At 44.0% G+C, this 26,535-nt stretch overlaps 1 protein-coding gene across 1 annotated transcript in view; it reads left to right on the forward strand.

The window, feature by feature from the left end:
- The window catches only part of KDM3B (lysine demethylase 3B), a 479,529-nt gene that overhangs the window by 439,670 nt on the left and 13,324 nt on the right, over window positions 1-26,535 (forward strand). Inside the window, 2 exon segments of the mRNA XM_030211010.1 lie at window positions 6,896-7,072; window positions 7,332-7,466. Of these exon segments, the coding sequence (XP_030066870.1) occupies window positions 6,896-7,072; window positions 7,332-7,466 (312 nt within the window).

Here is a 26,535-nt window from a genome sequence, read left to right on the forward strand (position 1 = left end):
GTGTGAGAAGAGGTAACCACCATGGCAAAGGGCTGCGACTGAGGCAGAGTCGTCCGGGGAGATCCAGGTTTCGGTTAGGGCGAGCAGTTGAAGGGAGTCGGAGATGAAGAGATCGTGGGTGAAGGGCAGTTTGTTGCAGACTGAGTGGGCATTCCACAAGGCGCAAGAGAAGGGGAGGGAAGAAGGGGGAGGAGGGGAATAGAGACGAGATTGGAGACGTCCCGGGATCGTCCGCGTGGATAGGACGGGGACAGATGAGGGGGACCTGGATTAGGGTTAATGTTTCCCGCAGATAGTAGGAGGAGGAGCAAGAGAGAGCGGAGGAGGGAGGGGGAGGACGGGCTACGAAGGCGGGGTGCACTTAGGAGGAATGGGGATGGGTTAATAGCAGGAAGGAAGTGTTGAAGGTTGAGAGCTAGGATGGAGGAGGGGGACAAGAGGGGTGGTGAGGGATGGGGGTAAAAAGGGTATTGCCATGGCGGGCCAGGCGGGAGGGCAACGAGTTCCAATGGTGGACAGTGGGGGTGGGGAGGAGAAGAGATTAGGAAGGGACAGGGCAAGGAAGAGAATGTGGATAGGAGCCATACGTAGTGACTGAGGTGTAGCAGGTGATTGTGTGGTGACTAAGGTGTTAAGCAGGTAGATAGAATGGAGAGCTGGGTTGGAGGTTTGGAATTGATGGACTGGTAAGTTAATAGTTGACAAGCTAGCAGCGGCAGGCAGGTAAGTCAATGGATGAGAGGCTCGCAGGCAGGCAGGCGAGCAGGTAAGTCAATGGTTGACAAGGTAGCAGCAGGCAGGCAGGTAAGTCAATGGCTGAGAGGCTCGCAGCAGATCAGGCGGACTGGAGCAGTTGTACTGGAGCAGGCAGGCTGGGCAGGTGTACCGGAGCAAGTAGGCTAGAGCAGATGGACTGGAACAAACAGGGAGAAGCTGGAACAGGTGGACTGGAACACTGGAGCAAGCATGGGAAGCTGGATCGGTGGACTGGAACAAGCTGGGATCTGGCGGACTTGCTTGGACGAGCTTGGAGCAGGCGGATCAGGCGGACTGGAACACACTAGAGGATCTGGACTGGAACAAGCAGGCTGGGGAAGATGGACTGGAGCAAGCAAGGGGAAGCTGGATCATGCAGACTGGAACGAGCTTGGAGCGGGCGGATCAGGCAGATTGGAACACACTAGAGCATTTGGACCGGAGCAAGCAGGCTGGCGCAGATGGACTGGAACGAGCAGGGGGAAGCTGGATCGGCGGACTGGAATAAGCTGGGATCAGGCGGGCCGGAACAAGCTGGGATCAGGCGGGCCGGAACAAACTGGGATCAGGCGGACTGGAACACGCTGTTGATCGATGGGCACAACTGCCTACAAGTTCCAAATGCATAGACTGTAGAAGAATTGAAAAAGGAAGACAGCGCTGAGGACTGGACCAGATTCGTCACCTAGAAAATACCAGGTGAGGGACCCAGCTCCAGCCGCCAGTACAACTATCCAGATTGGAGCAAAGCGTAGTAAATCTCTGGATTTCCTTGGTGTCTTGTAGAGAGATGGAGTCTTCAGATCACCTCTCTGAAAGTGTTCTTCTTTTACAGATATCTGCAAAGAATCCTCTTTATCCTAGGCCCCACATGGCAGCAAACAGCCTGAGAAAGAGCCAGAAGATATGCACATCTTTTCTACTATCTGTGATCCCAAAAGGACAGGATCTGTTTACCATGTCACTTCCCTATTCCTTCCAGAAATAGATATGCAGCGTATCAAGCAAAGGAGCAGGCAGTGCAGAAGGTGTCTTAAAGCAGCTTACTCTCATGACTAAATTCAAACAAATGATTGCAACTGGCAAGAACATACTACTTCTACAATTTGACATGTCTAGCGCCTTCAACATGGTTGATCATGGAATATTACTACATATCCTCGAGTACTTCAGAATTGGAGGCAACGTTCTCAATTAGTTCAAGGGGTTCCTAATCACACAATCATACCAAGTGACTTCTAATTCGACTACATCAGCCACATGGATACCTGAAAGCAGAGTTCCACAGGGATCCCCCCTCTCACCGACTCTATTCAACTTAATGATGATACCCTTGGCCAAACTACTATCAAACCAAAACCTCAACCCATACATATACGCAGACGACGTAACGATCTACATCCCATTTAAACAAGATCTAATGGAAATTTCCAATGACATCAACCAGTCTACATATCATGCATACATGGGCATTTCAGCTGAAACTCAATGCAGAAAAAACCCAATGCCTAATACTCACCTCTCAACATAACACGAACAAATTCACCACCATTAACACACCAAAACTGAATCTTCCAATCTCGGACACCCTAAAAATTCTTGGAGTTACCATTGATCGACACCTAACACTTGAGAACCATGCGAAAAACACAACCAAGAAGATGTTCCACTCAATGTGGAAATTAAAAAGAATAAGACCTTTCTTTCCAAGGACCGTCTTCCGTAACCTGGTACAATCAATGGTACTCAGTCATCTAGACTACTGCAACGCACTCTACGCTGGCTGCAAAGAGCAAATAATCAAAAAACTTCAGACAGCCCAGAACACTGCAGCTAGACTCATATTCGGTAAAACAAAATATGAAAGTGCTAAGCTCCTACGAGAAAAGCTACACTGGCTCCCACTTAAAGAACGCATCACGTTCAAAATATGATCCCTAGTTCACAAAATCATTCACGGAGATGCCCCAGCCTACATGTCAGACCTGATAGACTTACCACCCAGGAATGCTAAAAAATCATCCCGCACATTCCTTAATCTTCACTTCCCCAACTGTAAAGGTCTAAAATACAAACTAACACATGCGTCAACCTTTTCATACCTGAGCACACAATTCTGGAACGCGCTGCCGCGCAACTTAAAAACGATTTATGAATTAACTAACTTCTGCACACTACTGAAGACCCATCTCTTTAACAAGGTATACCACAAAGATCAACAAATGTGAACTCCTCCACATACATCCAGAATTGTCTTATAATATCTGCTTGTTATACTACTATCATGTTTTATCATTATAATGTTACCCAAGATCCTTCTGTAATACTAAATGTCTATTTTCTTATATATTTCCACCATTCATGATGTATTGTAAGCCACATTGAGCCTGCAAAGAGGTGGGAAAATGTGGGATATAAATGCAATAAATAAATAACCAAAGATAAGATCAAAGTCCTGATGAGAGAGAGGGGCAAAAGAGGCTTTACCACCTGAATTCTGTGTAAAGCAAGAAGGCCAACTGCATTACAGTATCTATTTGGCTTTTGAAAGTTAAGTTAGCATCAAAGGTGATACCTAAAATCTTCATTGATTCATCAAACAGGCTACTTTTTTTACTCAGTTTGTTGACAGAAACACATAAAAATGTAGGCACATAAAGACCATATGGCCTTATCCAGTCTGCCTATCCATGCCATCTACTCTCCCTATCACTCCCTTAGAGATCCTATGTACTTGTCCCAAACTCTGTTGACTTCAGAAACTGTTTTTGTCTCGACCACTTCCACTGAGAGGCCATTCCACAAATTCACCACCTTTTCAGTGAAGAAGTATTTCCTCAGGTTACTTCCGAGTCTATCCCTTTTAACCTTCATCTTATGCCCCCCCTGTTCCGCATAGGTATTTAAATGTCTGTATCATATCTCTCCTCTCCCGCCTTTCTTTCAAGGTATATACATATTGACATTTTTAAGTCTGTCCCTGTATGCTTTATAACAAAGACCATTGACTATTTTAGTAGGCGCCCTCTGGACTGACTCCATCCTGTTTATAGCTTTTTGAAGGTGTAGTCTGCAGGATTATATACAATATTTATTTATTGCACTTGTATCCCACATTTTCCCACCTATTTGCAGGCTCAATGTGGCTTACAAAGACCTGATATGGCATCACCATACCAGGGTAGAGAATACAATTGGTGTTACAAAGAAGTCAAGGAAACAAAAGGAGTTGGTCAAGCAGTTGTGGAAAGATACATTCTGATAAAGGAGGATAGGTGTTGTGTTTTAGTTAGTTATGGGTTTTCGTGGTAGGCCTTGTTAAAGAGAGAGGTTTTCAGAGATTTGCGGAAGTCACTTAGTTCGTTGATCGTTTTCAAGTGAGTTGGAAGTGCATTCCACAGCTGCGTACTCATATAGGAAAAGCTGGGGAAGTGTAGGTTGAAAAAGGTTCAGGAGGATCTTTTAGCATTTCTGGGTGGCAGATCCACGAGGTCTAGCATGTAAGTCAGGGCATCTCCATAAATGATTTTATGAACAATCGTGCAAATCTTGAACGCGATGCATTCTTTAAGAGGGAGCCAGTGTAGTTTCTTTCTCAGGGGTTTTGCACTTTCATATTTTGTTTTTCCAAATATGAGTCTGGCTGCGGTATTCTGGGCTGTTTGAAGTTTTTTGATAGTCTGTTCTTTACAGCCAACATAAAGTGCATTGCAATAGTCCAGGTGACTTAATACCATTGACTGTACCAGGTTCCGAAAGATGGCCCTTGGGAAGTAAGATTTTACTCTCTTGAGTTTCCACATGGAGTGGAACATTTTCTTAGTTGTATTCTTCACGTGAATTTCAAGTGTGAGATTTCGACCAATGGTAACTCCCAGAATTTTCAGATTGTTTGAGACGGGGAGGGAAAAGTTTGGGGTGGCTATGGTGGTGAATTCAGTTGTGTTGTGAGGTGAGTATAAGACATTGTGTTTTTTCTGCGTTGAGTTTTAGTTGAAATGCATCCGCCCAGGAGTGCATGATTTGGAAGCTTTGGTTGAGTTCATCTGTGATTTCCTTTAGGTTATGTTTGAATGGGATGTAAATCGTAACATCATCTGCATATATGTATGGGTTGAGATTTTGATTGTCTAATAGCTTGGCTAGGGGTATCATCATTAGGTTAAAGAGGGTTGGTGAGAGGATCCTTGGGGAACTCCGCATTCAGGTATCCATGGGGTTGATATCGCCGTGTTAGTTGTTACTTGGTATGATCTTGTTGTCAGGAATCCTCTAAACCAGTTAAGAACGTTCCCTCCAACTCCAAAGTATTCCAGGATATGTAATAATATTCTATGGTTGACCATATCGAAGGCACTGGACATGTCAAATTGTAGGAGGAGTATGTTGTTGCCAGTTGCAATTGTTTGTTTAAATTTGTTCATCAAAGTTACTAGTACTGTTTCTGTGCTGTAGTTCGATCGAAATCCTGATTGAGATTCATGCAGAATTGAGTGTTTATTTAGGTGGTTAGTGAGCTGTTTCGTCATTACTCCTTCCATAAGTTTTGTTATCAACGGAATAGATGCTTCTGGTCAATAGTTGGTTAGGTCACTTGTACTTTTCTTTGCGTCCTTAGGTAGAGGAGTGAGTAGAATATTTCCTTTATCCTTTGGGAAGAGACCTCGTTGTAGCATGTAGTTTAGATATCTCGTGAGGTCTGTTATGAATTGTTGAGGGGCAGATCTTATAATATTACTAGGACAGATGTCTAATTTGCATTGCGACTTGGCGTATCTTTTGAGTGATTGGGAGATATTTTCGATCGATAGTGAGTCAAAGTTGATCCATGATCGGTCTGCTGGATATTCTCCATGTATTGGATCTAGACACTCCAGGAGGTTTGCATAATCAATTGTGTTGCTGGGTGTCATAGTTTGTATCTTTATAATTTTCTCCCTGAAGTAATTCGCAAGGTTGTCTGCTGATGGGGTATCTTTGTTATTAGAGGTAACCGGTGTGGTATTTAGTAGATTATTTACGAGTTGGAAGTTCACCAGAGTCTTATACAGGGGCATCATCACCTCCTTTTTCCTATTGGCCATTCCTCTCTCTATGCACCCTTCTATTTTTCATCATTGCCTTTTTTTTACCTGTTTGGCCACCTTAAGATTATCACATACAATCACACCCAAGTCCCTCTCCTCTGTCATGCACAAAAATTCTTCACACCCTAAACTGTACCGTTCCCTTGGATTTTTGCAGCCCAAGTACATGACCCTTTTTTTTTTTTAGCATTAAATTTTAGCTGCCAAATTCCAGATCGTTCTTTTAACTTCGCTAAGTCCTTCCTCATGTTATCTACACCATCAGGGGTGTCTACCCTATTGAAGATGTTGGTGTCATCCGCAAAGAGTCAAACCTTACCAGATAGCCCTTCAGCAGTATCACTTACAAAAAAGAATTGGCCCAAGAACCAAACCTTGTGGCAAACTACTGGTAATATCCTTTTCCTCAGAATGAGCTCCATTTACCACTATCCTCTGTCGCCTTCCACTGAACCAGCTCCCAACCCAGTCATTCACTTTAGGGCCCATACTGAGGGCATTCGGTTTATTTATTCGTTATGTATTTAAAATTTTATGTTCTGCAGCATCACAGAAAGTTCTAGGTGGCTTACATTTCCAACATACATAATGTGATTCAAGTTTTAAAATATACAATAAAGACATGTTACATAAAATCAATCCATACCAATCTCAATAAACAAACATCATACAGACATCATTATGCGGAACCATGTCAAAGGCTTTGCGAAAATCTAAATCAACCACATCTAGCACTTCTCCCTTGATTCATCTCTCTCAATTAAGCAGATTTGTCAGACAAGACCTGCCTCTAGTGAAACCATGTTGCCACAGGTTCCAAAAACTTTCCTTTTCTCAGTTTTAACAGTGTTTCCATTAATTTACTTACCATTGAAGCCAGACTTACCGGCCTGTAGTTCCCAACCTCTTGCTTGCTTCCACTTTTATGGAGAGGGACCAATGTGCTCTTCTCCAGTCCTTCGGGATGTGAAGCAACTGTGAATTGGTCTGTTTGGGATTGTAGTATAAACCAGTTTTTTTTTGTTTTGTTTTTGTTTGTTTGTTTTATTTAGGTTGGAGAAGAGCAGGGACAAGAGAACCCTCCAGACCATGATCCAATCCATGACCAAAGCTGGTACCTTGATCAGATCTTGCGCAAGCGTTTGTATGAGGAATATGGAGTTCAGGGCTGGGCCATTGTGCAATTCCTAGGAGATGCTGTCTTTATTCCAGCAGGAGCCCCTCATCAGGTATGTAGCTATGATCTCTTCAGTATTTGTCAGTCCAGGTGATAAATGGAAGGTATTCTCAAATCTTGTGCATTTCTGCTACAAGTGTATTATTAGCAGTTAGAAGAAGAAGGAATTGAACAGAAATGCATGTGCAGAAAGGGTTCTTTTGGGGAGGGGGAGGGGTTGGACAGAACTGAATAGAATGTAGAGGATTTTGTTTATTGAATTTGCATTACTGTACTTCACAAACCCTTCTCATTTGTTTTATTGTTTTAAGGTGCATAATCTGTACAGCTGTATAAAAGTAGCAGAAGATTTTGTCTCTCCAGAACATGTAAAACATTGCTTCCGTTTGACCCAAGAGTTTAGGCATCTATCAAACACTCACACAAACCATGAAGATAAACTGCAGGTAATAAAATACAGTGTACAGAAAATGCTCAATATCATCTAAAGGGTTAGTGTTTGCTGTGGAAACACCAATGATAACCTAGTCTGTAACAAGTGCACCACATTCTTTAGTATTACCATGGATCAGCTACAGTGTGATCTTTTTTCGATAAAAGCTTCTCTTGGGAGTAGTGTCTCCAAATGGGTTAGTTTTGCACATACCATATAAATAATGAAACTTGCTCCTAAGTCAGAGTATGTGAAGTATGGTCTAATAACACTCATTGGCACTGTTGCGGTTTGCAGCAGCAATTGGTAGCACTGTACGTTATAATGTGATAGGAACAGAGAGAAATCATCAAATGAGGGTTCATTGCTGCAGACTCCATGGATGCTTTTACTTGTGGGGTTTGTTCCAGTTACTAAAGCAGAAATATGCAGATGCTTTAACTTCATGATTGCCTAAGAAAAAAATTATGTGAAAAAATGTGTTCCTGATTTCTCTGCATGTAATTTTTCTGCAGTCTGGGGTACAGATGTGTATATGCCTATCATTCATGTGCATACTTTGACCTTCAGACAGGTAAGAACGTAAGAATAGCCATACTGGGTCAGACAATGGTCAATCTAGCCCAGTATCCTGCTCCCAGTAGTGGCCAATTCAGTTCACAAGTAACTGACAGAATCCCAAATAGTAACAAGATTCATGCTACTCATCCCAAAGACAATAAGTGGCTTCCCCATGTGTATCTCAATAGCAGACTATGGACTTTTCCTCCAGGAACTTGTCCAAACCTTTTTTAAACCCAGATACACTAACCGCTGATACCACACCTTCTGGCAACAAGTTCTAGTGCTTAACTATTCGTTGCGTGAAAACACATTTTCTCCTGTTTGGTTTTTTTTTTTTAAGTAGTACCATGTAACTTCCTTGAGTGTCCCCTACTGTTTGTACTTTTTGAAAGAGTGAAAAATTGATTTACTTTTACCCTTTCTACACCACTTGTAAACAGTTAGTGAATGTCTTATTCAGAGGGGAGATTTATTCTCTTTTCAGCAAGATGCTGTTCATATTCTGCATATGACAGTCTATTGGAAAATATATCCCATTTATTATATATATATATATATATATATATATATATATATATATATATATATATATATATATATATATATATATATATATATATTCTTAGAAAGCATTAAATGTAATAAGAATGCTAATTTACTATCACAGCAGATAAACACTTATGAGTATACACTTATTGCATAGCAATTCTCATACATAGGCAATACTCACAGAATTGTCTTTTCCATGTGTCATACAAAGAATCAGCTTCTGGATGTTCTGTTAAACTCTAGCAGTTATAACTTTCCCCTCATTAGCTCTTTCCTCCCTCCCTCCCCGTCTGTCGGCTGGTGAAAGCTGACGCGGTACAATGTAAGCCACATTGAGCCTGCAAATAGTTGGGAAAATGTGGGATACAAATGTAACAAATAAAAATAAATAAAATGTCTGTTTCAGACTGACATCACACAGACACAACTCTTACAGTCCTTTCACTGTGTCCCCAGAAAGAAGCTTTCACAAACACTGCTTGCTAGGAAGAGGAAAAGAATCATAAGTAATAAGAAGGGGGGGTGAGAGTAGCCATGAGTCTAGGTAAGCAAGGGGGCTGCTGGTTATGGCTTGAACTTTCCCCAAGCCAATACCTCACTTCTTTCAGTTAGGATAAATCAGGGGGCCTGCTCATGAACAAATGGGGTTCAGCCCTGTATATTCCCAGCCAACCAGAGAGTTAGGTTTAAACCTTTCCTTCTTGTCGTGTCTTCAGCTTTCCTGAGCTGGATTTTTAACTTGACCACATGCCCTTACTGTCCCATATGACCCTCTCTTTTTGCCTCACTTAGATAAGAAACCCACAACTAATCAAGCTGCCCTGGAAAAGCTTCCAGGTTTATATTGGTATTAAGCAAGCTCGGATATTAGGGCAGAGGCTATGGGATGGAATTAGGGTAGTAGCCAAGGTTTTCAAAGGCAAGAGGTTCTGCTAGCCTCCGATTGGTACTCCTACCAATCAGAAACACTAGGTTCTGCTCTATCCCTTATTCTGCAACCTGGCTACCTCTTCCAATGGTACCCACTTATATATGCTGCCTGTTTACATGTTTGAACCTGCCCAGAATATGCAAATCACAGTGACAAATGGCAAAAACAAGTTTGTTTTTGTTTTTCATATTTTGAGGATAAACAGGTGGTTCTTCTGCAGGGTGACCTGTTTGCACCCTCAAAACAGGGGCGTTGCCCTTTGACAATTTCTTATCAAAGGCAGCCCAACAGCAGAGCTGACTTTTTCCATCAGAGACAGATATGTCAGACAAACTCCTAGGCCTTTCTGCCTCAGTATTAAAGTAAAATAGGTCAGTTAAAAATTTAAAATTTTAAAAATACTACCCTCCAATTGAACCTTAACACACTCCAGAAAAGTCCTTGAAAAAAATCCCTGCTCTCTTTACAAGAAAGCTGAAATTGGGATAGTTATCACCTTTCAGAATGTCAAGTGAACTGTCTAAGGAGCAAAGACTTAAATCTCCAGCTTAGTCCAGTTGAAAAGATTGCAGTCCATTAGTGCTGCCCAAGGAGCTTACCAGAATTTGAACAGTTTTGTGAACGGCCTAAACATAGGTAAATAAAGACATGCAATTTTGGTTGCAACCTATCCCAACATGCTCATAGCTATAATTTTTGTAAAAGGTTGCTTCCACAAAGTAGAGACTGAGTGGTGGAGACTTATCCAATGGTTGCATTTTAGGGTTTTTAAATTTTTTTGTGTACACTCCCCCCCCCCCCCCCCCCCCCCCCAATAAAACCCCCAAAACATATTTTTTGTCATGAAAAATGTGGAGTATGCTGTGCTAATTAGTGCAGAAATTTCATTTTAAGTGCATGCATATCTGTGGCACAGCAAAATGTGAAAAACATTCATGGGTGTAGACAATTCTATAGCTATGATATATCAGAAGCAAGGCTAGAATAACAGAACTTTAAGAAGCAAGTAGTTTTTTGTTTTTTTTTCTGTTCCTGTCTTTATTTACAAATTTATAACCTGTTCAATCTACTATTCTCAGCATAGTACAATCAAACATACATAATAAAACATGAAAAAGGATCTGCAAAAGTTAGAAGAATGGTCTAATGTTTGGTAATTAAAATTCAATGCAAAGAAGTGCAGAGTGGTGCACTTAGGGAGTAGAAATCCAAGGGAACCATATGTGCTAGGAAGTGAGAGACTGATATGCACAAACAAGGAGAGGGACCTTGGAGTAATAGTATCCGAGGATCTGAAGGCAATGAAACAGTATGACAAGGAGGTGGCCGTAGCCAGAAGGATGTTAGGCTGTATAGAGAGGTGTAACCGGAAGAAGAAAGGAGATGTAGATGCTCCTGTACAAGTCATTGGTGCAGCCCCACCTGGAACATTGTGTTCAGTTTTGGAGGCTATATCTTGCTAAGGATGTAAAAAGACTTGAAGTGGTCTAGAGGAAAGCAACAAAGACATATGGGAAGAGACTGCAAGATCTGAATATGTATACCCTAGAGGAAAGGAGGGACAGAGGAGATATGATATAGATGTTTAAATACTGAAAGGTATTAATCTAGAAACAAATATTTTCCGCAGAAGGGAAAACAGTAAAACTAGAGGAATGAATTGAGGTTGTGGAGTGGTAGACTTAAGAGTAATGTCAGAAAATTCTTTCATGGAGAGGGTGGTTGACGTCTGGAATGCCCTCCCAAGGGAGGTGGTGGAGAAAATGGCGACAGAATTCAAAAAAGCGTGGGATGAACAGAGAGGATCTCTAATTAGAAAATGAATGGTATAAAAAAAACAAGACTCCATAGTTGCATGTGTGGTTTGCATGTCAAGTGGCGCTTATATGACTACTCTGGCTGTGAAGAACTAAGGCTGGTGCTGGGCAAGCTTGTACCATCTGGTTCCCGTACATGGCAGTCTGGTTTAGGAAGGCCTAGAGAGGGCTTTGATGGAAACTCCAGTAATTTAGAACGTGAGGACAGTGCCAGACAGACTTTTACAGTGTGTCTTGCAAATGACAAGACGGTTTAGGAAGTCCTAGAGACGGCTTTCATGGAAACTCCAGTAATTTAGAACGGATTTGGATAGGCTGTAGTAGGATTCAACGGCAACTTCAGTAGTTGAACAAAAGGACAGGGCAGGGCGAACATGAGTGCGTTATGTCCCAGAAATACCAAAGAGATATGATGATCAAGTATTTTATACCACATTTGTTATGTCATAATGAGTGTGACTGTTGGGCAGACTAGATGAACCGTTCAAGTCTTTATCTGCCATCATTTACTGTGTTACTATAAAAGCATAAAACTATAAAAAGACACAAAACCAAAAAAACTGGCATATTTGATCAGTAATATCAAAAGCTAAAAATTATTAGCTTACATCATTACCAAAGGCTTGCTGGAAAAAGTGAATATTCAGTCTCTTTTTTAAAAACGTATCCAGACTCCTCACTGCCACTGTTCTTAAAGAGAATGGTATTGTGTTCCATAATTTTGGCCCGACTATATAAAAATGGAGGTTCTATATTCTTCCAGATTAACAGTATGAGAAGATGGAATGCCCAATAAATTCAAGGAGGCAGATTTTAATGCTCTTGATAGTTGATGAATGCATAAGCATGTGGAAGTCACTGCAGGTACATTATTGTTTAAAACATTAAAAACCAACAATAACATCTTATATTGAAGTCTCTGCTCTACTGGAAGCCAATGAAGTTTGAGAGTGTCAGGTCTCTCGGGGAAATGTGAGCCCTTGGGCCGCTGTCACGGAGGTGGCAGCAGCAGGCAAAACCACCCAACAGGAGACAGGCAACCCTAAGACGGGCTGAAGTAGACAGGACTGGTGTGGCTGGGCTGGAGCTGAAGAGGCAAGCAACAAGGAATCCAGGAACAACGTCCTACAGCAGGGTTCAGGCTTGAGAAGCAGGATACAGGAGCTACATACAAGCTAAGCTCAAGGGAATGAGAATGACAGATATGCTTGCCAGAGGAAGGGTTAGACTGGAGCTACAGTAGCTAACAGATAGAAAGGAGAGAAATGGCTGCAGCATCAGCCGCTAACCAACCTCAGACAGGGAGCAGAGCCACTGCACAGGGATAACAGAAAGGCTAGAAGCCCACGGAGAATAATATACACAGGCTGAAAACCTACAGGTCAGAGAGATACACCCAGAAAGGCTAGAAACCCACAGAAAGGCTGGAAACCCCCAGGCCACAGTAATACAGCCAGAAGGCCTGGAAGCCCGCAGATAAAAGGGATAATAGACACAGAAGGGCTGAAAGCCCACAGAGCAATAATACCCAGAGCAGGAAAGCAAGAAGCCCACAGGTAAGTAATAGACTAGGCAGAAAGCCTATGAGCAATAATACCCTGAGCCAGAAGGCAAGGCCCACAGGTGATAGTAACTAGCAAAGCAGAAGGGCTGGAAGCCCACAAGAAAAGACAAGGAAAGCTAACTGTGCAAACAGCACACTAACCTTGGGACCTAAGGCACTGCGTAGGCATTGGCAATGCAAAGGCACTGAAAACTAGAACACCAGTTCCTTAAGAAGGGCCTGACAGATGAGGTCACCCCTTCAGGCCACAGGCATGGAGCATACAGAAGCCCAGAGAGACCTAACCCACACAGGTGTAGTCTAGTGAGGTAATTAGTGTCAGGCTGGAAGCAGCCAGCCCACCTCAGCCTGAGACAGAGCTGCCTCAGGAACAGCCCACTGAAGTACAGAGAGGCCCAATACACACAAGTGTAGAGTAGTGAAGCAATTAGAGCAGTCAGCCCACAGAGATAGAGCTAACTCAGGAACAGTATACTGAGGCACAGAGAGGTTAAACCCACACAGGTGCAGTATACTGAGGCAATCAGCACCATGCTAGAAGTGGCCAGCACCCAGAGACAGAAACAGAGCCAACTCAGAAGTAGACAGAAACCAGTACAGACACTGATTCCCAGCAATAGGGTAAGTCTGAGGGTGGTCACGACCACAGACGTGACAGAGAGGAACTGGAGAAATATGTTCAAATTTTTGTAGTCTACTAAGGATATGAACAGTGTCATTTTGAGCTATCTGCAAAGATCTTAGGTAGGCCAACAAGTAAACTGGTACAATAATCAAAATAAGGAGTAATTAAGCTCTGAATTACTGTCCTGAAATTGGCTGGATTTAAGTACTCAGTCGAGTGCCTGACTAATCTCAATTTTTAAAACATTAAACCAACCACTCTCTGTACCTGATACTTTGTAGTTAAAGCTGAATTGAAGATTACACCTAAATATTGAATTCTATCCAAAAATGGGATAGCAATTTCATCAGTGTAAAAATGTGAGGAAATATCAGTAACAGAGTAACCTGATAAGAAAATAATCTGTGTTGGTTAGTCATAATTTCAAATGATTTTTTTTGATCCACTGGTTTATCGATCGCAGGCATAATCACAGAAACTCAAGACTTTCAGCAGTAGATTAGCTGATACTAAAAAAAGAATTGAATATCATCTATGTAAATCCTATACTGTAATCCCAAACTGCCTAACAAAGTACACAAATGATGTAGAAAAATATTAATAACACAGCAGACAGAGCTGATCCTCGAAGGACTTCAGATGGAACATCCACAAAAGAAGACCACTGTATAAATCCCAACTGGGTTTTTTTAACCACTGTATCAAAATTTCATGATATTGTCAAAGGCCACTGAAATATCAAGGATAACCATAAAGAAAAATCTTGATAGCATCTAGAACTGACACTAATAAGGTCTCTGCTCGAAACCAAATTGGTTAGGATTTAAAATATAATGGCTGTTAATAAAATCAGACGATTGGTCAAATGCTCATTTCTCAAGTATCTTAGGTAAGTATGCTAATGATGAAATGGGTTTATAATTATCAACGACACAAAGATCCAATGAAGAATCTTTAATGGATTATCTTAGTAATGTCCCCATATTACAAAAATTGTAGGAAGAATAGTAAAACATTTCTCTTTCAGAAATTTGTACTGCATGGTAAATTGTTTTTTCAGATAGGAGTTATTGATTTTCTTATTTTTAATTCCTGGTTATATCCAGTCTTCTTTATACTGTAATCCATTTAGATCTGTGGGGTAACAGCAGGCTATAACACAGTAAATGACGGTCCATACAGCCTGCCCAACAAGGTGACCAGAGCTGTGCCCACCACTCTATTTGTCCCCAGTCACCCATGTTTCATCCACAGATCCTCCACTGATCCTATGTGCTTCCATCCCATCAGCGCTTTCTTCAGGTACTTTCCCATTAACAAAGTCAACATTTTTAAATTCTATAATTTTGAGCTTTGTGTATCTGAATTCTGCTTTAGTTCTTACATCAAACCATACAGTGTGATGATCACTATTGGTCAGGTGGGCATCCACCCTGACTTTGGACACACTGTCTCCATTTGTGAGCACAAGATCTAGCATTGTCCCTTCCCTTGTGGGATCCATCACCATTTATCTCACAGTGCACTTTAAAAAGCATCCATAAACTCTCTATTTTCTGATTCCATAGATTGGACCTTCCAGTCTGCATCAGGCAGGTTGAAATCCCCCAGCAACAATACCTTCCCCTTCATTCCCAACTTTTGTATATCTGTGACCAAATCTTTGCTCAACTTCTCTGGTTGTGTTGGAGGTCTGTTCTGAATTATTAGTAGCTCTTTTCAGAGCATCTAGGACTTACCTTCTGAGAATGATTTATTAGCAGTTGACACAATTGCATTAATAGTACTTCTTTTAAAGCTTTTATGATGGATGGATAACAAGCGAACAAAAGGAATTTTTAACTTTTGAAAAGGCATCAGAGACATCCTGTTCATCTAGTAATTGGAAATGAGAACAGAATTGATTTGGCTTTAAAGGACAAACTTACTCAATTGGCAAACTCCTCTAATCAAATATTTGTAAAATAGAGAAAACCTTTTCAGTAAATCCGTCAGCTAAATCCTGACAAAATATTATATCATTCATTGGATTTTTTTTCCCAACTCCTTTGAGATTAGGTTATCAACTAACACAAAGAACTCCCTGGATTGTGAAGGAAAAGAATTTGGTGGTCTTGTTAAAGATATCACCAAGAACTTCCGGTGGAGCCGGGCGGCAAAATGGCAGCGCTGCCGTGAGCTCCGTCGCACCGCAGTTTGAAGCCCCGAGCTGACGGACCCGACCCGTTCCAATGACCCACTGCAAGCTGGCGGAAGGCCGGGGGATAATTAATGTACATGGGACAGCGTCCGGAATCGATGGTAACGGCGAGAAATTTAAAATATAAACGGAAGACGCGCCCCACCAAACAAAATGGCGACTTGAGGCGGGAATCGCACGCTGCATGGCGACAATAAGCAGAGTGGAGAAGGTAACATTTAGGTTTCAACATTTTTATTAATGAAGCACAGAAATAATGCTCAAAAATGGTGGTTACATCTTGTAAATGTCTCTACAAACAATCAACACACACCAAGTATTGAAATTATACGATATTGCTTATCTCCATTAATCTTTTTACTTTATCCCCCCCCCCCTCCTATATTATTAACTAACATGTTATCATCAACCTCTAATAACAACAAATTCTCCCCCTCCCTTTCCCCCCAACTTTCCTTACTGCCAATTGACACCGTGTGTTCAAACGCTGGGCCCCCCAAATTATAACCACCTGCCTGTGTCAACTGTGCAGCCACAAAGCCTCAAATTAGGATCAAACCTTACTATACGGGCTTATACCCCTCCACAGGCGAGCCAGGGGGCCTGTGCTCTGATGGCCCCCCTACCCCCCTACGGAGGACATCCATTTCACCCTGGGAAAGGACTAATAGAACTCCAAATAAAACAGTCTCCTCTCCTGCCCCCCTCCCTAAACCCTCCCTCCCCCTCCCCCCCCCAGCCATGGTCTGCTCTACCGTCTTGTCAGTTGCTAAAGGGTTGGTAGAAAAAGATCTCTATTCCCATTTAATTCCCATCAGTTGCCGGTGGAACTTTAGACAATGCTCCAAGTTTATTAATAATGTGGCTCCTCGCCCTATGAGACAGGGTGTTAATATAACCTTCCCAGGTAAGGAAAAAGTAGCCTTGTGTCCGAGGGTTAAGCAGGGAGTCCCGGAGCTCCATCATAAGTAAGTCATGTAAGCAATTCCTCCATTGCCAGAAGGAGGGGTTCATTTCTTGCGTCCAGTTAACAAGTATGCACTTCATGCCCACCAAAAACGCCTTATGGGCCATTATGTTCTGGTATCTCGTACCCCCCTCTACTGGCGCATGGCAACCCAACAAAATGGTCGTAGGCTGCTGAGTAACCTTTTTCCCTCCTATTTTTTCTAAATATTTAACTATTCTTGTCCAGAAGGCTGTTATAGCTGGGCACTTCCAAAAAGCATGGTAGAAGTTATTGTCTGGCGCATTACAGCGTCTGCATTTGGCAGATTCTATATATCTCATCTGACACAGACGCGACTGAGAGGTATAAGCCCTGTAGATCACTCTGACCTGGCATTCTCGAAGGTTTGCGTTTTGCGTCCATTTCAGGACTCCCCTCCACCCCTTCAACAAATCTCCCGGGATGATCCTTTTTTGTATGTCAGCTGACCATTTTGCTGCCACTCGTGTAAGGTCTCCCTGTGGTCTAGCCATTAACAACCTTTTATGTAATACTGATATCGAGATAGGGTCCTCTGTTGTCGTCTCAAATAATTCCCCCATCTTAGTGGACAAATCAACACCAAGTGCAGCACGGGGGAGTGAAGCTATATAGTGTCTAAGCTGTTCATATGCAAAACATACCCCCCAATCTGCTACATCTAGGTTTAGTTCGGCCCAGGGGCGTATCTGCGTGGGGCCTCAGGGGCCTGGGCCCCCGCAGATTTTGCCCTGGCCCCCCCTACCGCCATCAACCCTCCCCCGTGCCCATTCTTACTTTTGCTGGCGGGGGACCCCAACCCCCGCCAGCCGAGGTCTGCTTCCACCTGCCGCTGCCTTCAAACCTTCTTCTTCAGCCGGCGGGGGACCCCAAACCCCCGCCAGCCGCCCCGCGCTGTTTAAAATTCATCTTCGGCCTCCGTGGCCGTGCTGCTGGGATAGGCGGCGCTGTTGAAATCCACTTCGGAGTCTGACGTCGTTGTACGTTGTACGTGCTGCGACGTCAGACTCCGAAGTGGATTTCAACAGCGCCGCCTATCCCAGCAGCACGGCCACGGAGGCCGAAGATGAATTTTAAACAGCGCGGGGCGGCTGGCGGGGGTTTGGGGTCCCCCGCCGGCTGAAGAAGAAGGTTTGAAGGCAGCGGCAGGTGGAAGCAGACCTCGGCTGGCGGGGGTTGGGGTCCCCCGCCAGCAAAAGTAAGAACGGCAGCGGGGGAGGGTTGGCGGCGGGAGGGGGGTGGAGAGACTAAGTCATTGGTGGCGGTGGGGGCTCGGCGGCGGGGGGGGGGCGGCGGGGGGGGGGCGCTAAAATGTGCCCCCTCCCTCTGGCTCTGGCCCCCCCTACCGCCGGAGTCCAGATACGCCCCTGGTTCGGCCATTGTTTTAAGCTTACCGCTGGGCTCCAACCAGTAATGTATAAGTACTTTGTCCCCTTCTCCCCAGGAACTCACTATAGGATTTTCATCCCCCGGACGGAACGCTTCATTCCCTATAAGGGGTAGTAATCTACTGCATCTAGGATCGAAGGACCACAGCCTAGCCAAGTCCTTCCATACGGCCTTTAAAGGCCCCACCAAAACACTAGTCCGCAGTCCTGCCGGTAGGTCCTTTAATGCCCCGTGTAAGACATACATCAGGCCCAAGGGGCTGCACCTTGCCTTTTCTATCTCCAATGGGGTGTAATCCTCCCTCTGCAGATACCAGTCCCCTAGATGGCGCAGTAAACATGCCACATTATAGCGTTTAATATCCGGCATCCCCATCCCCCCGTTTCTCCAAGGCCTCATCAGATGTGAAAATCTTATCTGGGGATGTTTCCCAGCCCACAAAAATTTTGTAAGCAGTTTTTGTAAAGATCTCACTTCCTGGTGCTTGAGATACAGTGGAATTGTCTGTAAAAAGTATAGCCATTTAGGGAAAAGCACCATATTAAACAAGGAGATGCGTCCCACCAGCGATATCGGCAGCCCTGCCCATCTTCCCAATGTTCTCTTGGTGTCTTCTAACAGGTATTCTACATTTGCACTATATAGCAGCTTGGGGTCCTTGGTGAGCTGTATCCCTAAGTATTTGAACGCCTCCCCCACTCTCTTAAGTGGACAACACAGATTTTCCCACTGCCCCTCGCTCATTTGAAGTGTCATGACCTCAGATTTGTCTAAGTTGAGACGAAAACCAGAGTAGTCCCCAAATTCAGCAAAAATGTCCAGTAGGGACGGCAAAGACACCTGGGGATCCCGTATTATAGTTAAGAGGTCATCAGCAAAGGCTGAGATCTTAAAGGAAGTTTGCTGTATCTGTACCCCTCTCACCTCCTCCATATTCTGGATTTCTCTTATAAGAGGGTCAAGCACCAACACAAACAGAAGGGGCGAGAGGGGACATCCCTGTCGGGTACCCCTGGCAATCCTGAATGTTTCCGATGCTTGCCCGTTTACCCATACCTCTGCCATAGGTCCCTGGTACAACGTTTCTATGGCATGTAAGAAAAACCCTTCCATCCCAAATGCCCTCAGGGAGGCGAACATAAAGTCCCAATTAACCCGATCAAATGCCTTCTCGGCGTCAAAACTAATTATTAAGGCCGGGGTTGATGATTCATGTAAACTTTCCAACGCTCCCAAAATTTGTCTCATATTGCGGGCTACTGATCTTTCTCGTACAAAGCCCACCTGGGCCTCCTCCACTATCTCCGGTAGTATCCGTGCCAATCTGTTTGCCAAAATCTTTGCCAGTAGTTTTGTTTCAAAGGGAAGCAAAGATATTGGTCTATATGAACTGGCTAAGAGTGGGTCGCGGCCCGGTTTTAACAAAACTATGATTTGTGCCTTCCTTAGGGACTCTGGTAGGCCCCCCCTCTCTATACATTTATTGAAAACCTCTGTCAGACAAGGTATAATATCTGATCTGAGGAGCTTATAAAACTCAGAGGAGAGTCCATCCACTCCTGGGGACTTATGCAACGGACTGGCTCGTATACCCCAGCACACCTCGTCCTCTGTTATTAATCTATTAAGGCTACTTTGTTGTATCGCTGTGATCTGTGGGAGTGATTGTCCTGCTAAATAACACTCTGCTTGAAGCCCCTGGTCCTCCGGCGGGGAGTACAAGGCCTCATAGAACTGCCGGAATACTTCATTCACTCCCTCCAGAGAATGCTGAATACCCCCCTGTGCATCTCTAACTTGTGACACATATCTGGAGCCACCCACTTGCTGTATCAGTCGTGTCATCAATTTCCCTTGCTTATTTGCATGTTTGTATAGCTGATATCGATAATAGAAATTTGATTTTTTAGCTTTGGCGTGTATTAACTGGTTCAAAGATGCCTGAGCCTCTAACAGCCTTGATTTATTCAAAAGCGTTGGGTTAGCTCCAAATCTCTGGCGTGCCTGCTCCACTTCTTTCCCCATCCTGACTATCTCTGCTTCTCTAGCTCTTTTCTTATAGGAATGATATGAGATTATGGCTCCTCTCAGCACAGCCTTGGCCGCTTCCCAAAATAGTATCGGGTCTAAGTGATAACTATTCTCATTAAACTCTGAGTATTCTTTCCACTGGGATTGTATATAGGTGGCAAATTGTGGGTCATAGAACAGTTCTGTGGGAAAGCGCCACCTAGGCTTCTGGGTTCTATCTCCCCCACCCCCAAATGTGATCCACACAAAAGCATGGTCTGAGACCTGTGTGGGCCCTATTTCAGCCTGTTGCAACCAGGGGGTCCTATTTGCTGAAACCAGAATATAATCAATTCGGGATAGTGTATCATGTGCCCTGGATAAATGGGTATAGTCCCTCTCTCCCGGATGGTACAGGCGCCATGCATCTACTAGATCTAACATCGAGCACAGCCGTGGGATTCCCTTTGTCAAGTTCACTGGCCCTACTCTAGAGGTTCCAGTGCTATCCAATAATGGGTCATAGACTGCGTTAAAATCTCCTCCCATAAGTATAGGCATCTGATCAAAAGAGTGCACATGTCTCACCAGGGTCTGATAGAACCTCTTGTCATATTGGTTTGGAGCGTAGACATTAATTAGTAAGAAAGGGTGATTATTTATATGGGCTTCTAAGAAGACATATCTACCTAGTGGGTCCACAATTACTCGCTTTTTTGTAATATGTAGCCCTTTGCGAAATAAGATAATAACTCCTGCCTTCCTATTTGGTGACGGGCTTTCCACATAGTCCCCCACCCACCATTTACACAGCTTCTTGTGTTCCATTGCTGTTAAATGTGTCTCCTGTAGCATTGCTATATGCGCTTTTTGTCTATTTAGGGAGAAGGTAACATTTAGAGGAAGACGCAGCGCAGTGAGAAAGAGTTAAGTACCGGGCACTTGCAGGAACAAGAGAAGAGCAATCCAAAGGACAGCGGGATCCACCCAGGGCGGGTAAAGAACTGAAGGCCGGAGTGGTGGTAAATGATTGCTGGGCGGACGGGGCCTTGGGAGGTCGGTGCCTTGATCCGTAGAATTGGTTGCGCAGTGATAGCTGGTAACTCAAAGAGAGCGACTTCCCTGAGTACCAAGCAAGATAGAAAGGGGAAGAGAACGAGCAACCGGAGGACACCGGGGGCTTCTCTGGCACTCCTGGACTGTTAGGACTGTGGCCCCGCATTGCATAAATAGCTTTCTGGGGAAGCTCACTTAATTTGCGAATTATACCAGAGGCTTACGCGGGCCAGGGCTCTTGGACATTTGAACTTCTACTTACAATTGCACTCACAGCCTGGGCAAGAAGTGACGGAGGGCTCTCCCGACTTTTGCATGGAGCAATATCTGAAACATATGCCCTCTGGAACTACGCGCAGGGGAACAAAGTTTGATAAGGAGAAGGCATCCCCACCTAAACCCAGCCAGAAAATGGCGGACCAGAAGCAAACTGGAGTGGGAGAATTTACTGAAAAGCAACTAGCTCAGATTACCGCTGCGGTGAGTGCGGCCCTTAGTCCAAGATTTGATCTACTGGCAGGTCAGATGAAGAATATGGAGTCTTCAATGGCGGACACAGAGAAGAGAGTGGATGAGACTGAGAACCGGATCTCGGCAATAGAGGACTTAAGATCACAGCACCTACAAGAAATAGCGCGTCTGCAGGAACAATTAAAGTTGCACCAGGACAAGCTAGAGGACATGGAAAACCGGGCACGACGGTGCAATTTAAAACTTGTTGGTCTGCCAGAGAGGATTCCGGAGAGGTCTCTGGGGCCTCTTCTGGAAAAGTGGCTGAAAAAAGAGTTGGCTTTGTCGGACAGTTACGGAGAACTATGCATAGAGAGAGCACATAGGCTGGGGCGCTGGCAGCAGGGCATGCAACGACCCAGGATTGTTATTATCAAAGTGCACAACTATCTGCACAAGGAGGAGATCCTCCGGGGCTTCAGGACGAGGCGAGACTCCCTTACATATGAGGAGTCTCCGATAAAAATTTTCCAAGACTACTCGGCCGGAGTCCAGGAGCAGAGGAGACGCTTTCATCCAATATGTGCAGCTCTAGCCAATAAAAACAAGAGATTTATGCTGATATATCCGGCCACACTGAAGATACAGCATAAAAACCAATGGCATTCATTTCAGAAGGTCCCAGATGCCCAACGATTCGTGGATGTAAACCTGAAAGAGTCAGATCCACAGGAGTGACTGTGGTCCAGGGGAGCACGCGCCATGGTGATGGACCACCCGGTCAGGAGTTCTGAGGACTGGTAAAGGTAGATGTGATGACACTGTCTAGGATTTGCAGGCTCATGCACGAGGCATTTTGCCTCTTAATATCCCAAAGGAACCTCTGGAGTGAGGCCTTTGTAGGGTGCCTCGGGAGTGGGTCTCCTATTGTTATTATCTATGTTGGAAGTTACACTGTTTGATATATTCTCAGTTGCACTGTTGGATTAAGTTAATATAATGTGAGATTTAAATGTGACCCGGAAACCAGACTCTAACATACATCAAAGTAGAACATAATAGGAGGGAGGAAGTGATACAGAACAAAGGGGGGGAAGGTCACGTCAGGGGCTTCATGTAGGTGACAGAAGTTCACACAGGTTCAATCACGATGGGAGGGATACGGGGGGGAGGGGGGGAGGGCGCAAAGCAACAACAGAAAAGAAATAACACACAGGGACACCAGTTAGCACACTTAGAGACACGAAGAGAAAGTTTCCTAATTAAGATAATATCAGACAGGAGAGACATAAATTGGAACTTACTTGTTCAGTGAAGGCCGCCACAGTTGATGGAGTGCTAATACACTCCAAGCGGCGGCTGGGGAGGGGCTGGGACCCAGCTGCTAAACGATATAACTTTGCCTTAGAGTGGTACCATATTCCTATCTGTACCACACTGTAAATTAATATCATGGAATGTTGGGGGTATAACATCCCCATGCAAGAGAAAAAAGATTTTAAAACATCTAAAATACTTAAATGCTGATATTGTTTGTCTACAGGAAACAAAGTTAACAGACTTAGAACATGACAAGCTCCAACAAAGTTGGGTTGGGCAGGTACTCTACGCTTCAGCGGAGGGCAGAAAGAGCGGAGTAGCGATATGTTTTCACAAACGTTTGGCCTATTCAGTCAAAAAGGAGTTGCAAGACCCTGCGGGGCGGTATCTTTTGGTCAAATTATGGCTACAGGGGAGGGAATTATATATTTTAAATGTATATGCCCCCACGCCACCAGAGAGGTCATTCTTCCCTAATTTGTTAAGGCTGATGACACCATATCAAGATAAAGACTTGATTGTGATGGGAGATATGAATTGTTTGTTGGACCCCGGACTAGATAGCACAGGGGTGAGAGGGCTTGCGCATGTAGGCCGCAAGGAAGGGAGAGTGCTGAAAGAATTTGGACATTCTCTCTCTGTGATAGATGCTTGGAGGAACTTGCACCCAGAGACTAAGGAGTACTCACACAGATCGAGGGCCCATGGAACATGGGGAAGGATAGATTATATTTTCGTGTCAGAGACACTGTTCTCTCAGGTTACCAATTCTAAAATGGAAGAGATACTGATCTCTGATCATAACCCCGTATGGATTGAATTGGAAGGCGCACGTAGCTCGGCAACGTCTAGACGTTGGAGATTCCCGAGTTATTTAGCTAATGATAAATCATTCCAAAAATTTTTAAAGGCCCGGTGGGATGAGTATACACATTTTAATAAAGCCCATCAATCTAACCCTCAACTATTCTGGTGCACCGGGAAGGCCGTCTTACGGGGAGACCTGATTGCATATGTTGCGGCTAGGAGGAAAAGGTCAACACGTAGTTTAATTAACCTGAATAGGCAATTGACGGGGGCAAGGCGCCGATATTTGGCGCAGCCAACAGAAACTAATAAAGACAGATACTTGGCTATACAAGCCTCCGTCAATTCCATGCTGCATGAAAATGAACTGAGAAATCAGACCTTCCAAAAATATAAGTTTAACAGGTTTGGCAATAGGGCCGGAGGACTTTTAGCAAGGATGGTTAATAAGAGGGGCGGAAACCGGACGATCCCAGTAATTCGGGATAAGAAGGGAGGTATTACCAATAAGCTAGAAGAGATACAGAGCACTTTACAAGAACACTTTAAGCATTTATACAAAAAGGATAAATTGAAAGGGAGACAAGAAATTGGAGAGTTTCTAAAGAAAACTAATATGCCGCATTTGGGAGAGGAAGAGATAGCTATGTTAGACTCTCCGATACAGCTAAAGGAGTTGCAAACCGCGATTAAGGGACTAAAATCCCACTCAGCTCCTGGGGTAGATGGATACTCCGGTGAATTTTACAAAATGTTGGAGCTCTCACTGCTAGGCCCCCTATACGCATACCATCAAGCGGTCATCTCGGAGGGGAAGTTTCCTCTGCACGAGAACACCGCGTGTATATCCTTACTATTAAAACCTGGGAAAGCTATAGAAGAACCAGAGTCGTACAGACCTATCTCATTAATTAATGTGGACATTAAGTTATTGGCAAAGATTCTAGCTGAGCGCCTTAAAATATACCTTCCTAAAATCATTGGACCAGCACAAGTAGGGTTTATACCAGGGAGACAGTCGGTACTGCACGTTCGGAGAACATTGATGTCCATGGCCCAGTGTAGACACCAGAAAATTCCTGGACTGGTGGTCAGTTTAGATGCCGCTAAGGCATTCGATAGGGTCAGCTGGGACTTCCTATTTGAGTTGTTAGAGTGGATAAAATTGCCGACTAGAATTATACGAGCAGTTCAGGCCCTTTACAATGACATGAACGCACAGGTAGTGGTTAATGGTGGGACAACGACAAGATTTACTGTGGAAAGGGGAACTCGTCAGGGTTGTCCCCTCTCACCTCTGTTATTTGACTTGACACTGGAACCGTTGCTTAGGTTGCTAAACTCGGATACTGGGATAAGCGGAGTGAGACTGGGAGAGCAAGAGGTGAAAGTTCTAGCCTATGCGGATGACATTCTTATGTTACTCACTGACCCTCAACGCTCCTTAACAACTGCCCTGGAGGTGATCCGGGAATATGGTGATCTGTCAGGGTTTTCCCTAAATTACGATAAATCGGGAGCGATGGCCCTTGATGAGACTACCAGGGCGCATTGGCAAGGGGAGTTCCCCATTGCATGGGTAGATTCTAAATTGAAATATTTGGGGGTGATGATTTCCAAAAATTTGGCTTCATTATACAAGGACAATATAGGTCCCCTTATGGATATGACTAAATGTAAACTGACCATGTGGCGAGACTTACCACTAACAATTTGGGGACGAATTGCGCTTTTCAACATGATGATTGCTCCCAAATGGCTTTATGTATTCCAACAGTTGCCCCTCTTTTTTAAATCTAGGGATGACAAATTACTTATTAAACTACTACAGGGATACCTTTGGCAAGGGAAAAAACCTAGATTAACATATGAGCAGCTTACAACACCACGGGACGTGGGAGGAATGGGTCTTTTAAATATTAAGTTCTTGACGGTTGCCAGTTCAATGAGACACATAAATGATTGGTACCGGGGGACTACAGACTTTTCGGTGACTTCTGTGGAGGTCTCCAGGTTCCCAGGGATACATTTTAGTTCATTACTACACACCGGAGTTACTCCACCCCCGGATGCATTCAAAATACATCCCCTGTTGCGAGCTCTCAGGGAGACCTGGAAGTGGACATGTAGGAGACACCACTTCTCGGCCCGGGTAACACCTTGGTTGTCGATTTGTAATAATCCGGCTTTTATACCGGGACAGGGAGGTGGAATATTTCGTAAATGGGAAAAACAGGGAATGATATACTTGGCACATATAGTGACGGAGGAAGGAAAGATATATTCTTACCCAGAGCTTCAACAAAAGTATAAGATCTCAGGAAATAACCATTTTGCGTATTACCAATTAAAACACTATTTGGCCTCTATAGATTGGAAAGATTTAACGGAGGATGTAGTAGAAGTCCTTTCAGAGGATTTCACCCTGGGAGCTCAGCTTACTGTTCCTTTGAAGTTTCACCATCAGCAGCTTAAGGATTCAACGGCTGAACTAGATTACAAGGGGTTGGCAGGAAGATGGTCACGTGACTTAGAATGTGTGATTTCCCCCGAGGTCTGTAAAATGTATCTGAAATCACTGTACGGGCAAAGATTGTCAATACCGCAGAGAGAGAGATTGTACAGATGGCTCCTAAGAACCCATGTATCCCCGAGCAGGGCATTTAAGGCAGGATTTGCGGAAAACGGAAACTGTCCGAAATGTAATTATGAGATGGCCTCTCTGGGGCATATGTTTTGGAGCTGCAAACATGTCAAAAGTTTTTGGTTAAGGGTGGGGCAGGAGATAGACAGGATTTGGAATTGCACCTTT

This window comes from Microcaecilia unicolor, chromosome 8 (genome assembly GCF_901765095.1).
Source record: "Microcaecilia unicolor chromosome 8, aMicUni1.1, whole genome shotgun sequence".
Classification (NCBI taxonomy): domain Eukaryota; kingdom Metazoa; phylum Chordata; class Amphibia; order Gymnophiona; family Siphonopidae; genus Microcaecilia; species Microcaecilia unicolor.